Source organism: Aquarana catesbeiana, linkage group LG01, assembly GCF_042186555.1.
Source record: "Aquarana catesbeiana isolate 2022-GZ linkage group LG01, ASM4218655v1, whole genome shotgun sequence".
Classification (NCBI taxonomy): domain Eukaryota; kingdom Metazoa; phylum Chordata; class Amphibia; order Anura; family Ranidae; genus Aquarana; species Aquarana catesbeiana.
Genome location: NC_133324.1, coordinates 892,372,177 through 892,389,731, shown reverse-complemented (window position 1 = coordinate 892,389,731; position 17,555 = coordinate 892,372,177). Strand labels below are relative to the sequence as shown.

The window sequence follows — 17,555 nt, the reverse complement described above, 5'->3', positions numbered from 1 at the left end:
ATTAAAACTGATTTCTCTAGGTCACCTAGCTTAAGTGTCTTAGCTGTTAGGCTAAGACATGGACTGTTAGAATATCAGGTAATCTAAATTAATAAATATTTTGTGGGTCCCCTCTTCTAGCCAGCCTGGAATAGACTCTCCATTATGATTTTTGTGAGTACACTGAAAGCTGAAAATCTGGTTAGGAAGGGGGTTTTAGTGCCCAGTGGGCAAGTGGTTAATTAACCGCTTTGTGACCAGCCGCCGCAGTTATACTGTGGCAGGTTGGCTCCCCTGCGCAAGCCGTCGTAGCTGTACGTCAGCTCTTTAAGACGCTTTAGCAGGCGCGCGCGCTGCACTGCTTCCCCAGAGCCAATGCGCGTGCTCGGCACCCGTAATCGCTCATGACAGAGTGAGAACCGGGATCTGTGTGTGTGAACACTCAAATCCCGGTTCTCTCAGGGAAGAGGAGACAGATCGTGCGCTCCTACTAAGTAGGAACACTGATCGTTCTCCTCCCCTAGTCAGTCCAATCCCCCCCACAGTTAGAACACACATAGGGAACACAGTTAACACCTTGAGCGCCCCCTAGTGTTAACTCATTCCCTGCCAATGACATTTATACAGTAATCAGTGGATATTTTTAGCTCTGATCGCTGTATAAATGTCACTGGTCCCAAAAAAGTGTCAAAAGTGTCCGATCTGTCTGCCGCAATGTCGCAGTCATGATAAAAAACGCTGATCACCGCCATTACTAGTAAAAAATAAATTATAATAGAAATGCAAATAATCTATCCCCTATTTAGTAGGTGGTATAACTTTTGCACAAACCAACCAATATACGCTTATTGTGGATTTTTTTTTTTAAACCAAAAAATTTAACCAAAAATATGTAGAAGAATACATATTGGCCTAAACTGAGGAAAAAGTTTTTTTTTTTTTATATTGGGGATATTTATTATAGCAAAAAGTATAAAATATTGTGTTTTTTTTTTTTTCAAAATTGTCGCTCTTTTTTTGTTTATAGCACAAAAATGAAAAACTGTAGAGGTGATCAAATACCACCAAAAGAAAGCTCTATTTGTGGGGAAAAAAGGACATAAATTTTGCTTGGTTACAACTTCGCACAACCGCCCAATTGTCAGTTAAAGCGACGCAGTGCCGTATCGTAAAAAATTGCCTGGTCAGGAAGGGGGTAAATTCTTACGGGCTGAAGTGGTTAAGAGATTAAATCTGACTAGTTGCCATGGATTATAGCACTGTATGGACCATTATTGCTCATTGCATGGCCTTATTGAAAAGCACCATTCAAAGAGGAATTCTCTTGATCATCGCAGGCCGCCAGATTCCATATTTCATATCCAGGCACTATGAAACTAACAACTGGAATTCCGGTGGTTATTGTAGATGACAAGATATTTTGTGCCTGAGATGTAACTCATGGCTGGCATTTTTATCAGATTACCTTGCATGTGACAAGTCTTCAGCCAAATGGGAGAGGAGAAACGGTTAAATTATGCCTCTGTAATCTGTATATCCATGAGGCTTTTAGAAATGAATTGGGAATACAGCTCACAGCCTTTTATATCTGGGAAAAACGTGGCGACTATAGAAACCAATGGTGTGTATAAAATCCATCTCAAATAATCATATCAAACACTTGTATTAGCTGCCCTTCTGGAGGAGCATAGCTATCATATCAATCTTTCCTTTGTGTCACGTATCACTGCTCAGCAGCAATTTTGTCACATGGGTTGTAATGGGTATTCTAAATACACTTTTTCATGTTTAACTTAAAAATGAAATTCGATTTTTCACTCTTAGTCTTAGTTTATAATTTAATTAGTGACTCTACTTTACTATATTATAACTATAGAGGCATTAGGAACCGTCATTGGGAAAACTCTAGTTTTTTTTTTAGAAGGCATGACTCCTAACACAGAACAGCACCCTGTGCAAGTTGAGGTTTGTATATTTAAACATCTGGAGAACAGTTTCTTGTGAGTCTGATGCCAGAGTGTAAACAGTTTAAAGAACAGGACAAGGAAATTCATGCCAACTCACTCTAAGCCCTCTTGGCTGTTCTAACCCCCCATCCAGCTACCTTTTTTACCTCCATATCATGGTGGTGGCCCTACTGTCTCCTGTAAAGATGTAGAGAGCTGTGAGAGAAATGAGTGAAAGCTTTAGGGGACCCTCTTCTCTGGAATGGAACACGTTCAGCGGGAAGGGTTGATAGTGTATGTACACTCTTATTGGTATATCTGAGTTGGGTAACTTCAGAATAGTAGCAAGGTCACTTTAAAGCCTAGTACACATTAGCACTTTTTTTTTTTTCATTCAACTCAGTGGGCTAAATGAAAAAAACTGATAAGCTCAGAAGGAGCTGCTGTAATAACCATCCGATGTTAGAACAGCAATCTTCCCCGCTGAGCTATTGCGTTCTGACAGGGGGGATGGCCCTCTTGCCAGCCAATGGCTGAGAGCGCTGATCAGATGCCTATTGGCAGACCTTTATCGGTCATGCTCCTTCAACAGAAGCCAGACGTTTGGCCGGCTTCTGTCAGACCGGCTGCCATTCACATGGGATCAATGTTCGCCGGTTTCTATTTAAGCAGCCAATACCACCCAATGTTGGCCCCATGTGTACGGGGCTTAAGAGTGTCAAATGTCTTTGGTGTTTGAGGAATGACACAGTCCAAACAACTACCCTGAACAAAAAGGGTAAATAACAGCTTGGTGAATTAAAAAAAAAAATCTAAAATTACATCAAAGGTAACTTGATAAATTTAATTCAGTCCATCCTTTTTTAAGCTGGATGATCAGCCACCCAGATAACACCATGATAAAGGCTCTTCCAAAAGGGTGCATGGTAGTAAAACTGCTTACATTGAACACAGATACAGGATGCTGAGCAGCGAATGGCCTGAACAGGCTGCACAAAACTGGCCAACCCTTAGGCTATGGTTGCCTTACATTCTGTCATTACCACCATTTTCCTAGCTCTGCAGCACAATAGATTTTACATCTTTTCGTTTCCTCTTATGCTGCATCAGAGAAAAAAGAAAATCAATATTTAAGACAATTGACCTTTCCTGGTGGAGAATTTCTTAGAAGCCACTGAAGTGGAAAGAAGAGGAATGATATTTATAGAGGTGTGATACAGCTAAATAGAGGTCTGTGCTCAGCTCCCATTCAAGTTAATGGAAATGATGTCAGCAGCTAAAAAGATCCCTGAGATTCTTCAAGATTGTTCTGCCAACCTTGAAAAACTAAGTACATGTACGTTTACTGGTCTTTTTTAGCAATGTGCATGCACTGGTTTGTCATCTAAAAAAAACATGTTCCAAACCACCAACAGTGGACGTCAATCGCACAGTGTTTCCATTTAGGACTAAATGCTTGAGTTGCCCATGGCAGTTAATTAGATGTTTGTGTTACTTTTTGAATATTCACAGCAGAAGCGGTGTGCCGGTGGTGCACCCGTGCCACCTGCAGGCAGAAATGCCAAATCCCCTATGTATACACGCGATCCGGCGCACAGCTGCCACCCTGTAGTAGTAAAACTACTATAGGGTGGTCAGCAAGTGGTTAAGGGTCTGTGTCCACAAGCTTTGGGCTTGTGTCCCCATGGGCAAATGCAGCTTGTTTTCAGATGCATTCCACTAGCCTTTGAGAGCAGTTTGAAATGCTTCTGAGATGAGTTTAACAGTGCAATTAACCTCCTTCTGACCTGCATTTGAACAACCTCTAAGTCGCATCAGCCTGCTTCAAGCTGTTTCTGCATTCCTATTAACTTGTATAAGTAGAGAAGTTCTGACACACTCAACAGCCACAGAATACCCAGTTATGTGCAAACAAATGTGCTTTGCACATGATTGGGTGATGGAAGTCAGCAGAGCATCACCCTCTTCACTCTAGAGAAAATCCACTTGCAAAGTGAAGAGTCTATTTGCCTTTAGTAAATCAACCCCTAAGTGTCATTGGATGAACTGTCATTTAGCCCAGAAGACCACTGCAAAACCAAAAACTTTCACAACCTTTTTATTTTGTAAGTTTCTTTATTCAAAAAAAAAAGAAGAATGTGTGTGTGTGTGTGTCTGTTTTATCCTTCCCAAATAGTGTACCCAAAAACCTTTATACCAAAACAAAGTGAGAGAGACTTCACCGCACAGATTTGGATTCAAGCCAGTTGTGAATGAGATAATTGCCACCAAAAGGAAAGAGCCCCAGGTGCTGGCTAATGCTGAGCCAGGCAGGAAGTATACGAAAAGATCCAGACAGCCGCACACCGAGAAAAAATGCAAGCACTTGGCATAAGTGCGAAACACATTAGCTGTTTTGTCTGTACCTTTTTGCTACAGTGTCCTGTATACTCTATGATCCTGATTTTACAATAAAGACACTTGCATTTTTTCTCGGTGTGCGGCTGTCCGGATCTTTTCGTATACTTCCTACCAAAACAAAGTGCTTAGTGATGGGGATGGATTTGTAATTGCTGTTTTATTTTTGTTAGTAACAGCAAATATTATGTTGTGTTAAACTTTCAGTATATGTACACAGCCTGTTTTCAGGCTATTTTATACTTTAGTTCATAGCTTTCTGTATTTTTTTGTTTACTTTGCAGCAGTTGCAATTTCTGACCTAGTTACTTAGTAGTTCGCTGACCCCCCCCCCCCCCCCCAAACAACTATGCTAATCAAGCAGGTCAGAAATAGGTTTAAAGGCCTTGTCTGCATAGTCGTTTCAGGTCAGTGATTCAGTTGTGAAGCAAGAATGGCAGCATTACAACGGGGCAACTAGCATTTTCAGGAAGGGTCAGCAGTTTCCTTTGTGAAAGGTTTACCCAAAGCTTATATCAAAAACAAAATTGCATCTCATTTTATCCAAATAATTATTCAGAGTGTGGGCAGTAAACTTCTGTGGATGCCAATCTATCAGCTTCACTTTGCACGACTGAAGCATGTATCAGCTCTGTACATGCATAACTCCTTCCTGCCGGCTGTACACATATATGCTGCCTCTTGGCAGATGGGCCTTAACACCAAGAGGCCGCATATATGCGTACCTAAATATAAATGGAGCTGTGCCTAGAGCACACACCCTGCGTGCTCCTGGCACAGTTAATGGCTAACGGAAAGCTCACAGTCTATACTTATAATCGGGAGCTTTCTCATCATGTGACTGCTGTGACTGCTGATCACAGTGGTTACATGATCAGAAATCCCACCCCGCCTCCCGGCATCTGAAATCCCTAAATCGGTTGCCGACCAGTGCACGACGATATACCTCGGTACAATGGCACGGCTGCGCAAATGGGCGTACAGGTACGTCCCCTTTAAGACGCGGCATTGCGGGCGTACTCCGTGACCGTGTCCGCAGCTCCCGCGGACACCAAGGGGAGTCCCAGGATTGTGTCACTAAGTGGCAGAACGGGGAGATGCCTATGTAAACAAGGCATTTTCCTGTTCTTCCTAGTGACATGACAGTTATCTACTGCTCCCCGTCATCGGAAGAAGTGATTGCTGTCATGCCAGTGGTAGCCCACCCCCCCACAGTTAGAATCACTCCCTAGGACGCACTTAACCCCTTGATCGCCCCCTAGTGTTTAACCCCTTCCCTGCCAGTGTCATTTATACAGTAATCAGTGCATTCTTATAGCACTGATCGCTGTATAAATGACAATGGTCCCAAAATAGTGTCCGATGTGTCCGTCATAATGGCGCAGTCACGATAAAAATCACAGATCACCGCCATTACTAATAAAAAAAAAATAATAATAATAAAAATGCCATAAATCTACCCCGTTTTGCAGATGCTATAACTTTTGCGCAAACCAATCAATATAAGCTTTTTTACGATTTTTTTTTTCTTACCAAAAATATGTAGAAGGATACATATCGGCCTAAACTGAGAAAGAAATTAGGTTTTTTATATATTTTTGGGGGGTATTTATTATAGCAAAAAGTAAAAAATATTGCTTTTTTTTCAAAATTGTTGCATTTTTTTGTTTATAGCGCAAAAAATAAAAAATGCAGAGGTGATCAAATACCACCAAAAGAAAACTCTATTTGTGGGGAAAAAAGGACATCAATTTTGTTTTGGTGCAACGTTGCACGGCCGCGCAATTGTCAGTTAAAGTGACGCAGTATCGCAAAAAGTGCTCTGGTCAGGAAGGGGGCAAATTCTTCCGGGGCTGAAGTGGTTAAAGGGCCAGGATGTGCAGGCGCCAAGGGGTTAAACTGTTGAACAGTATTCACGTTGGAATCACACAGAAAGGTGGGACTTAGAATGAAGGAATCAATTACTTTGACCTGTCCATTTTTATCCAGCTCATATCCTCAATAGGGACAGGCGCTTAAATGGACTTGAGGATCAAAGTATTCAGGCACATGGAATATGTGCGAGAACAGAGAGTGTACAACAGGTAGAGCTGTAACTTTCCATAATCAAGATAAAGTCTATACACAAAAAGCATGTTGTGGGGGGCTGACGGCTGCTGTCCTCAGAGTTGAGTCAGCTCTGTATGGATACAAGAAGGAAGAAAGGTGGGGGAAGTATCACCTAAGTGTCTTGTCTTTAGGAATAATTTTAACAGATTAAAAGCAGACCAAAGCTGTCCTTTTTAGGAATTTTGTAGTGGATGAAAATTGTCAACAGACTCCCATGTGTGTCACCATCATGTAACATCACATACAGTTTGAAAGAAGAAATGTATTTTTTGACATATAGCAACCACTATCTAGTTTCCCTGCCCAAATTGCAAAATGAAAAGGTAGAAGAAGCTAAGTCATTGATATGGACAATGCCAATAGCCTTTCTTTCGGTTCTGTACCCAAGGACCAATGTGTTCCACATAGATGAAGTTGAAGAGCTATTCTGAAGTCTTTAGTCCTCCTAAAAGTGTCATCAGTTAAGAAGCTCATGGATACTGCTAAATACTAGGATGCAGTTCAATCTGCAGACAGTATGCTTCAGACTACCTATAGTATACTTAAATTTGTTAGTGACTTTTGCATATGTACAGTATGGCACATCTCCACTTATCACCATATTTTGATTCTCTGATTCATCAGCTACACTTAAAATTTGATCATCCCATACGCAAGAGTCAAGTACATTGGTTGGGACATCCTCCACTGTATCAAATGACACAGATCACTGAAATTACATTGTCTTGCTTTGAAATAGATGTCACATAGTTAGTTACCTCTGTCCATTAGACTCTCAAGTAGAGAGGCAGTGAATTTCAAACTATGAACCAAGGATTTTCGATGTGTGGGATATACTACAGGCAGTTATAAAAAAAGCACAAAATACTGCAGCTCTCATTACATACTTCAAAACTCTCCTATACAAGTAATACACTTTTTTGCAAAGTTGACCATTTTCCCGTGCTACGTCCCATTATTACATTTTCTGGAAAAATGAAGTCGGATTTTAAAGATTTCAATACGAAGTACACCTGTAAGCCTTTTTAAAGGTCTATCTCATAGTAGGTACTACAAAGTTATGGTTGCCAGACAGAAAATCTTCTATGTGCCTTCCTAATCCTGTTTACAAGATATCATTCCTTTTTCTTGAGGTCCACCCACTATTGCAGTAGCTAAAGGGTGTGCCACAATTGGTTAATGTCTCTTTGTTGGGGAAAGCTGAGCTTTAAAGTCAGGTAAGGTGAGCATATAGTAACAACATTAAATCATGATCACAGGAGCATAGAAGAGGCATCTCTAGTTATTAAAGTTAAAGCATAGAAGAGGCATCTCTAATTATTAAAGTTAAAAGCAGAATCCTTGTAGTTCCTGCTCTTAGTTGGGATTTTATTTTCAAAGGTTAAAATGCTTGATGGAATTGTTTAAACTATAATTTTTTCTATTTACTTGTAACCCCCTTTGTGTAGTACCTACAGCTGCATATAGTGGAATACAATTGTTATATTTAATGCTACTTCAAGGCCATAGCTGGGGAGATAAATCCCCCTTCATGCAATATTAAAATGGCTAATATTAAAAGAGGGATCTCCCTCTCTTAGACCTTAGACAACTTTTAGAGACCACCACTTTTCTGACATGTGTACTTGTGTTCTACAGGATCCTGCTTCTGGGTGGCAGTCTTGGATAGCAGAGTCGTTGGAATAGTGGCAGCCAGAGGCAATGAAGAAGACAACGTAGTCGAGCTTAGACGAATGTCTGTAGACTCCAACTACCGCGGGAAAGGAATCGCCAAGGCTTTAGGCCGCAAAGTCCTGGAGTTTGCCATGTTAAACCACTACTCCTCCATCATGCTTGGCACTACAGCTGTGAAAATTGCAGCTCACAAGCTGTATGAGTCTTTGGGTTTCAAGCATGTGGGTGTCATTGAAAACCATGCTGTCCCAGGGATGACACATTCATTGCTTGAGAGAATGTTCTTTCAGCTTCGCTACCACCGCTACTGTCTACAGCTTCGTGAAGAGTAGAAAAAAATTCAACCCCTGCCTGATCTCCCCACCTCAGCTTCCATTCTCTCCTAACACATCACCGCAGTGAGGCAAATAGCGTCATTTGCCTGTCATCACCTTCATATTGCAATCGGTTTCTTCCTTCTTAGCGAATGTACAACAGGCCCTTGCAAGGACATTGAAAGATAGAGGCAGTGTGGTCCTCCCTCTCACAAGTTTAGTATTAACTTTCTAATTAGGATGGCTCTTCTATCAGTTAGGAAAAGCCTAGCTAGGTATTGTAAAGCACAGGAACCGAAATTCTGGCCTGCTGTAAATGTAGTCTTTTTTAAATTGTAAATATTGACATATGGGAAAGGGGGATGGGCTCCAAAATCAAGAGCGAATGCAATGTAAAATACCAGTAGAGTGTAGTATATATAGATCTTCTAGTTAACCTATTTTCAAGACAATGTGAATACCAATGCTTGGTCCAATGCATGAAGAGGAAGTGTCTATACATTCACACAGCACTGCCACTGAAGCATTGAGGCTGCACTTTTATAGATGTGTCAACAGTTCTGCCAAACCTCTCAACGAACTTAGGCACATCAATCTTCTGTGACCTTCCTGGAGATGTCAAACTCTTTCTAAGCCAGCAAACTTCCCGTTACGTCTAACTGAGCCCATTTGTAAGATATCATGTAGCTAGAGCTCTTGTATTATCACAAGGGGACTTGCAGATCTAATATCCACAATTCTTAATGTGCATCAAAGTGTTAAAAGAATTTCCTCAAATTGTTTGTCTCATACTGATGTCACTGAGCACAAGAGAAGTTAGGAGTACCTTGGCAATGCATTTGTATTGTCTTCACCAAATCTTTGACAAAAGCAATCAGTGAAAAATAAAATGTATTTTTTTTTTTTTAGGAAGGGGAGAGAAGGAATGTATTAATACTAATGAACTCCCTATGTAATGTGTGTATATATATATATATATATATAAATATATAAAATGGAGGTGCGAACTTCCTTGTAAATATAACTGCTTTAAATATATCAGAATTCTGACTTGTATAATGCAAGTAGCAATGCAAAGCAAATTTGGCATGTTTCTGTACATGGTATGTACGTACAGTGCTTGCCAAAACAATCTGTCCAAGTCAGCAGCTTCTGTCTTGAACTGTATAATTTTTGTAAATTGTTTGGGGATAGAATATTTGCATGTTGTATGTTTAAGAATCACTGGGTAGATATTCAATTGTAAAAAAAAAAAAAAAAAAGTCTAAAATGCTTTTGAAAATTATATATGTTAAAGCATTTAAGTTGCTTAGTATTTGATAGTTTATTTTTTTAGAATGCATTGCAATATTATAGTATGCTAATGACTATATTAGATAATAAATGTCAACTTGCATTTTCACAAATAGAAGCTGGAATGTGGACAAAAAGACAAGTCCACTTGAAACAGTTTGGGTTTGAAGAAATGGCAATGAGTTAAGACACACGCTAGTTTCTTATAGATCTCTGAACCCTCTCACTGCATTCTCCATAGTAGAAATAAATGGTGGATCCAGTATTACAAGGAGACTTCCTTGTAATAGTTAGAGTCACAGAAAAATAATGGAAATCAGCAGGTGATTAAACAATCCACCAAAGCTGAAATATTAGTTTTCTATTAAGCTTAATGTTTAGGCTGGTAATAACTTGAAGTATATTTCATTAAATATCCCTATTGTTTTCAATACAGTCAGAAGGTTACTGTCATTTAACCAAATTGGTTTCCTTGCCCAGGCGTGTAAATATTATTGTATGGGTTGAGACTGATACATAATTATATCTGCTTATATGGTTGGGCAAAAGTACCCTACACTTGCAGGAAATTGATTTGCAAAATTAAAAAACAAAACAAACACAAAGTAGAAAAAAGGATAAGCAAATCTTCAGAATATTTTGCACCGTCATGTGCTAAAAGATATATCCCTGTCTAGATAAAACACACTTCCTAGAGCCCAGCTTGAAAACCTAGAGGACAAAAATGAAGCTATCAGAGCCCTCTTAATAACAGAATTCTCAAGCACCTCCACTGTTTTGACCTCTCTGCACCTCAATAAATAGCCTATGTAATCTTTAAGACATGCGCTGAATGTATACAACTTTGGGGTTTTTCATTTTAACATTGTACAAATATACCAGTGTCATAGACAATGAGACTAGTTTATTTTTAATTACACGATGGGTAACTGTAATGTTCTGCACATAACATTAAAGTGAGAATCATCATACAGGCATAATAATGAATATCGTTTGCACACTAAGTCCATTAGAAAATAAATGTGTAAATGCACATTTTTAAATGTTATTGGGTTTTAGCCACATGTTGAAGGCCTGTTTTCAGTTGACTTGAAAAGAAAATGCACATCGCTGGAGGAAACAATTGGGTCAATGACATATGTCCTCCACATGTGTTGGCCTAGCTCTGTAGGCTCCGTTCACACCTGAGCAATTTTCAGCTTGTATAATGAAGGCGCTGCTAGGGAAATTGAGATGTATCCTAGATGTGGTGAACTGGAAACAAATATAATGTGCCAAAGTACTAAAACCAAACAGAAGTAAACAAGACTGTGTGCAGCACAATAGGTGTGTGTAACGTGAAGTCCACGGGGATGTGAAGTAATGCGTTCTTCCCGTAGGGGTGTCTCCAGTTACACAGGAGTATTGAAATACTTGTCTGTAGTCATTATCAGTGACACTCCAGGGGTAAATAAATACTCTTACCAGCTGTGGTGGACCCTATATGTCATACGACAAAGGGGTCATACAGGCTTGAGATCCTATGGAGTATGGATCAGATGCTGCTCAGGTACTGGACGTAGGAGGATGGGGCGGGTCCGATACGGTGTCCCCAGCTCTCGGTCCGTAGATTCCAGTTGACTTGCTTGGTTGCAGAGTACTTGTGGAATCCACGGACTGAGAGCTAGGGACACCGTATCGGACCCACCCCATCCTCCTACGTCCAGTACCTGAGCAGCATCTGATCCATACGCCATAGGATCTCAAGCCTGTATGACCCCTTTGTCGGATGACATATAGGGTCCACCACAGCTGGTAAGATTATTTATTTACCTCTGAAGTGTCACTGATAATGACTACAGACAAGTATTTCAATACTCCTATGTAACTGTGGACAAGAACGCATTACTTCACATCCCCGTGGACTTCACGTTACACACACCTATTGTGTTGCACACAGTCTTGTTTACTTCTGTTTGTTTTTAGTACTTTGGCACATTATATTTGTTTCCAGTTCACCACATCTAGGATACATCTCAATTTCCCTAGCAGCGCCACACTGTCACTTCATTAGTCATTTGGAACCTTGTATGTTTGAGTGTTGGCAGCTTTTCTGCTGTTTGTTTCACTATTTGAGTTACAGCGCAGTCTTTCCTCACAAACCCATGATTTTCAGCTTGTAAAAATGCTCAGCTCTGAAGCTCCAAAACGCCCAACAAGCAAAATTCCACTTATTTCAATGGCCCCTGTTCACATCTGAGCGTTCTGTTGCCTAAAGCAAAACACCTGAAGCTCAAAAAAAGACACAAGCTTCTTTTTGGCAGATTACAATAGTTTTTGGCCCTGTGGACTTCAATAGAAACTCCTGACTTGAGCAGAAAAACGCTTGTAAAACTCTCCCTCTCCTCCCCTTAGTGCTTTCTATTGGCTAAACAAAAAATGCCTGAAGCTGTAAAATGCTTGTAATACACTTCTAAAACGCTTTAAAAAAGCCGCAAAAAAGCTTAAAAAAACCCCAGCAGAAAAACGCCAGTAAATCGATACGCTCAGGTGTAAATGGAGCCTTAAAATTAAAATTTGCCTTTTGAGGGCACGCCAATGCATGTTGACAGTAAACTAGTGGGACTAAGTGCTCACATCACAGTTTGTGAAAAATTATTTCCATGATGTTGTGAGTACTATGTGGCATACATCATCTTATCTTATACCACAAAGTTACTCTTTTATAAATTTTGCTGGCTCTGGGGCTGCGAATTGTCCATGGCCAAATTGTTCTATCACATCTATTTAAAAGGCTTTTGTTTTGTAGGTAAAACCTAGACCCAGCCAAATACATCAGTTAAATATGTTTTCACAATTCAATTAAATCAATTTTTATTCTTTTTTTTTTGAGATTATGTCTACTAAATGTGCCTCTGCTATTACATTTAGTTTTGACTACTGGGTTTACCAGCCTTAATTCAAAACAAGTGGCTATGGACCACATTAATGGTGATATATAAATGTTCAATTTAAGATTCGAACATCTTTCACCCAGGATTGACACTTTTCCATTTGAATCCAATTATAAGCGTGTGAATCTTGGTTGAAATTTGTGAAAATATTGTGTGAAACCATTAATAGTAAGATTTTTTTTGCAAATAAGGAAAAATTAACTAGCAAACCAGCTTAAAAGGTAAATGCACTTAAAAAAATGTTTGGCTGAAGTTACAATTTAATTTTTATGGCTGGAATTATACCTTTTTATAACAGAGAGAGTAAGTATTTTTTTATTCACTTGATGTAGGTTGTATAGATTTTAAAATGACTGCAGGAAAAAAAAACATCTGCATGTCTTTAATGTCTTTAAGTAAATGTCATATGGTGTAAGAGGTGGAGAAGTTCCATATTTGAAATGGAATGCATAAAAATAATTGCAGGCCTCTAAATGGTCCCTTTCTCAATGATTTGGCTCACAATGACTGGGGTTTAGCAATAGCAAAAGTGTTTTTCTCTAGTTGGGGGTGGGCTTTTGGCAGATTGTACCAGGGCTTACAATTTAATGTTTCATCAAATGCTTTTTCTTTTGTATGTCTGAAAGAATAACTTTGCCTTTTTAACATTCAAACCATGTCCTGTTAAAGATTTGTGTTGTGAGCATTTTGAAATATGTTCACACAGAAAGGTGAACAATTGCTGGGTATAATAACCATTATTTTAGCAAAATTACTTCTAGTCCTTCTTAAAGAAGGATTCCTCTATAAAGATATGGATGTTCATAAAACACATAAAAATCCTGAACACTTGAGCTCAAAATGTTTTTTTTTTTATTGTTTTTTTTTCTATTGAATACTTAATGGTGTTCTTCCTTAAAGCGGGGTTCCACTCACATTTTTAACTTAATCTTACCCCTTTCAGTTAATTGCATAGATGTTCAAATGCCGCACGAAAATTTTTTTTATCGCTGTAATTACCTTTATATTGTACTTTATTGTGGCACTTCCTGTCTCTCCTCCCATGGGAGTAGGCGTGTTTATTGCCTTTCCCCGGAGCCGCACTGTCTCCTGGGAGCTTAGTGTCAGGCTTCCCAAGATTCAGTGCGGGAACAATGATCATGCGAGTGAACAAGCTGTGAATGAACAGCATTCACCGCATCCAGGAAATCAATGCTTGTGGGCTTCACATACCCACAAGCAAGATGGAAACAGCCAGCATCACATTTTTTAAGTTATTCTTCAGTACGAAAACAGACAGAGGCGGACATATTACACCCAAACTGTGAGTATTATTTTGGGATTAGCAAAGTGTCTCAATGACCTAAAAAAAAAAAAAGATTGGTCGCCGGACTCCCACTTTAAGAAACCATGAAAATAGTGAATATCTGTGGTTTACTGTAAATGAATAAACTGCAGTGTAGTCTATAGGTCACTTGGCTGTGCACATGTAGGCTGTAGGTAGTTACAAATATATTGTGCACATCCATTTTGTCAAAGTCTTCTACAATGGGGTTTTATCGATAACAATCTACCATGTCAAAGGACCACTAAACTAAAAATTCAAGTTTCAACTTTCAGAAGCACATACAAATGTAAATGTAATGATCCCATAACTATACAGAGCCTGAAGATATTACGTAAACACTTCCTAAATGCAACCTATTGTTTTAGGCTGCCAAACAGGAATGCTAGGACAAGAAGCTGGTAATAAAACATTGCCCCTCTTTCTAAATATCTTGCCTTACTAACCTCTGGAAACATCTGAAAATGTTCTTCAAAACTTTTCTTTTTTCTTTCTTTAAGACAACTTGTATTTTTGGTTTATTGGCCCTTTACATGTTTTTATTATGCTGAATGTTGCTTAATACTGTATAGCCTGTTTTCTTAATATGATAGCAGAATGCTGTGTCATCTTGCTTACATTGCATGGATTATCTGAACATGGGTATAATCTACTTTTACATATTTGAGTCTATGCTTTGTTAGGTTATTGTATGTATATAAATTACATGTACAGAAGACACTTATGTACTATCAAAACAATTGCTATTAAAAGAACAACAATTCTGCTGGCAAATATATATATATATATATATATATATATATATATATATATATATATATATATATAATGTCAAGTATGCACAGTACTTTTTCTTTATAAGTACATTCTACGCCCGCTGCAGTTGTACGTTAAATGCTACTCTTGCATTTCAGTACTGCCTTGAAACACGAGGGCTACAGCCAGCAAATGCGGGAATAATTGTGCATGCTTGGATTGCAATAATAATTGCTGTATTATTGCTAAATCTGTAAATACACTGATGTCAGCCTATTGTATATGTACATTTCACCAGATGACAATATAATGTTGTACAGATGGTCCTATAAAGTAAGGATTTTGTACAGTGTATAGAAATTGGCAAAGTATTTTCTTGTTGCTTTTAGTCACTGGGAAGTATAAATAGACAGGAGGAGACATGCGGGAAAACAGTGTGTGCCTTTCTTTCTGTGCAGTTCTTTCTCCATACTGGCAACGTGATTACAGCTTGCTGTTGCTGCTAGTATACATCGTTACTGGTAGCATATCGGATAACAGAAGCACTTACATCTGTCCAATGTTTATGTTCATTTATGTGTGGAAGGCGAAAGGGTGTTTTGTAAAAGCATTTGTAAAATATTGATGGGTTTCAATTATTGCCATATGGCCACAATGTTAGCAAGGACAGGAGCATTTTTTATAATATGTGTGAATTCTGATAATGTCAGACTGAATTTTGTAGAAAATGTTAGCCAATTTCTGGGAGAGAAGCAAATTTTGTAGGTAGGCCGGTCTTGCTTCAGAATTATTGTTTGGGTATTTTTTTGTTTTACATATGTTTTTTTTACTCTTTTAACTCTATTTAAAAGGAAAATTTATTCAAAGTAGAATTTTAGTCTTTGGTGGATTCCAGTGTATTATTACACAACTCATCGGCCTTTTCTGTATCTTGGGAACTTTTTTAGCAGAGAAATCTGCAGATTTTTTACAATCTGCAGAATCCAGCAGTAGAACAGAGCATCCTATGATTGGTTTGTAATGGTCATGGCATGAGAGAGGTGGTGGGAACTATGATTGTAGATCTTATTGCCGGAGTTCCTGAGACATATTAAAAGACTTTGGGGTTGATTTACTAAAGGCAAATCCACTCTGCACTACAAGTGCACTGCAATTACACTTGAAAGTGCACTTGTAAGTGCAGTGGCTGTAGATCTGAGGGGAAGCTCGGAAATGGGGGGAAGCTCTGCTGATTTTATCATCCAATCATGTGCAAGCTAAAATGCTGTTTTTTATTTTACTTGCATGTCCCCCTCAGATCTATAGCGACTGCACTTCCAAGCACTTTCAGTGCAAAGTGGATTTGCCTTTAGTAAATAAGCCCCAGTGTTTTTACTTATATTGGAATTGGACTGCAAATATTTCTTGTTCTTGGCTACCCTTTGGAACCAAACTGACCAAGATAAAGGGGTTGCTAAAGGCAAAAAAGACTGTGCACTCTGCAAGTGCAGTTGCTCCAGAGCCTAGTAAATGAGGGGAAGCTCTGCTGACTTCCATCATCCAATCATGTGCAAGCAAAAATGCTGTTTTTTCATTTTCCTTTTACGTGATTGGGTGTTCTTTGCAAAGTGAAGCTTTACCTCATTTACTAAGCTCTGGAGCAACTGCACCTTTAGAGCAAAATGCACATTCTATTTGCTTTTAGTAAATCAACCCCGATGCCTTCAGCAGTGATGGTCACATCTGACTAAACCTCACCTAAAATCTGATTTTACAGGAGACCTGGACCCTAATTGACTCTATAGTCGCCCTGCTAGGGAAATTTTACTTAGCTTAGTGAATGTGAAGAAGCTGCGCTTATGTCAATTATCACCACATTCACTAAGTGAACGGAAGAAAACTTACATGCAAAGTCAAAATGCACAAATCAGGGTCATGCACAATTGTTGTATGTTGCAAATTTTGTATGAAAAGATTTCCCAACTCAGTAATTGTATACACAAGCAGACCTATAGAGCTTTAGTAGCGCAGGGTGGCCATAACCGAGCAAGAAAAGAAAAAAAAAAAAACAGTTTCTTGGTAAACAACTGACAAGTAAATGGGCTTATTTTCTTTTATGTGTAGAAATAATGAAAGAAAGGAAGAGGGATTATGGTGTTGACCTGTGGGTTGGGACTGAAAGAACAAGCAGTGAAAATTGAGACATTTTCTCAGTTACGTATTTACAGTATGCGGATAGGGCATACATTTGGTAATTTTGGAGTGCCCTATGGTAGATCTATTTCCTCTTCTAATCAACAGGAGTATATCGAGGTGCCTTAAGAATTTTAAGGTGTGCACACAAAAATATTTGATCGTTCTGTCAGCATAGGGATCAACACTTGTCTACAGCAGTATTTTTACAGATGGTTATGCTGGCACTATATGGCTCAAATTTTGGGCAATTTCTGCTAATACATCTGAAATGCAAGATCTGGGTGGCCTTGTTGGTACCACATGGCTAGACAAAATTCTATTTCAAAATTAAAGGAGACAGATAAAACATTGTCAGACAAACAGTGATTGCATCCAAGCAGCTGTAGTCACTGTTCAGGTATTGAGACAACTAACGCTGTCTGAATACAATAGTCAGCAGAGAAGATTGCTCCACTCACCCTGCTTAGCGTGGATAGGGAAATTAACTGAAATGTAAGCTTTTATTGCTAGCCTTAGGCTGGCCATACATTATACAATTTTCCTATTCAAGTTCCTTTAGATTCAACTTCAACTATGTAGTGAAAGAGCCTGCCTGACTGCATACAAATTGAGAGTGTTTAGCTTTGAACTCATATTATATGGTTTTGGTAAATCT

At 38.9% G+C, this 17,555-nt stretch overlaps 1 protein-coding gene across 1 annotated transcript in view; it reads left to right on the top strand.

Annotated features, from left to right (window-relative positions):
- The window catches only part of NAT8L (N-acetyltransferase 8 like), an 82,969-nt gene extending 71,999 nt beyond the window's left edge, over positions 1-10,970 (top strand). The window contains exon 3 of the mRNA XM_073610917.1: positions 8,070-10,970. Coding sequence (XP_073467018.1) covers positions 8,070-8,437 — 368 coding nt within the window. The 3' untranslated portion in view covers positions 8,438-10,970. The remainder of the gene's footprint in view (positions 1-8,069) is intronic.
- Positions 10,971-17,555: the final 6,585 nt, after the last annotated feature.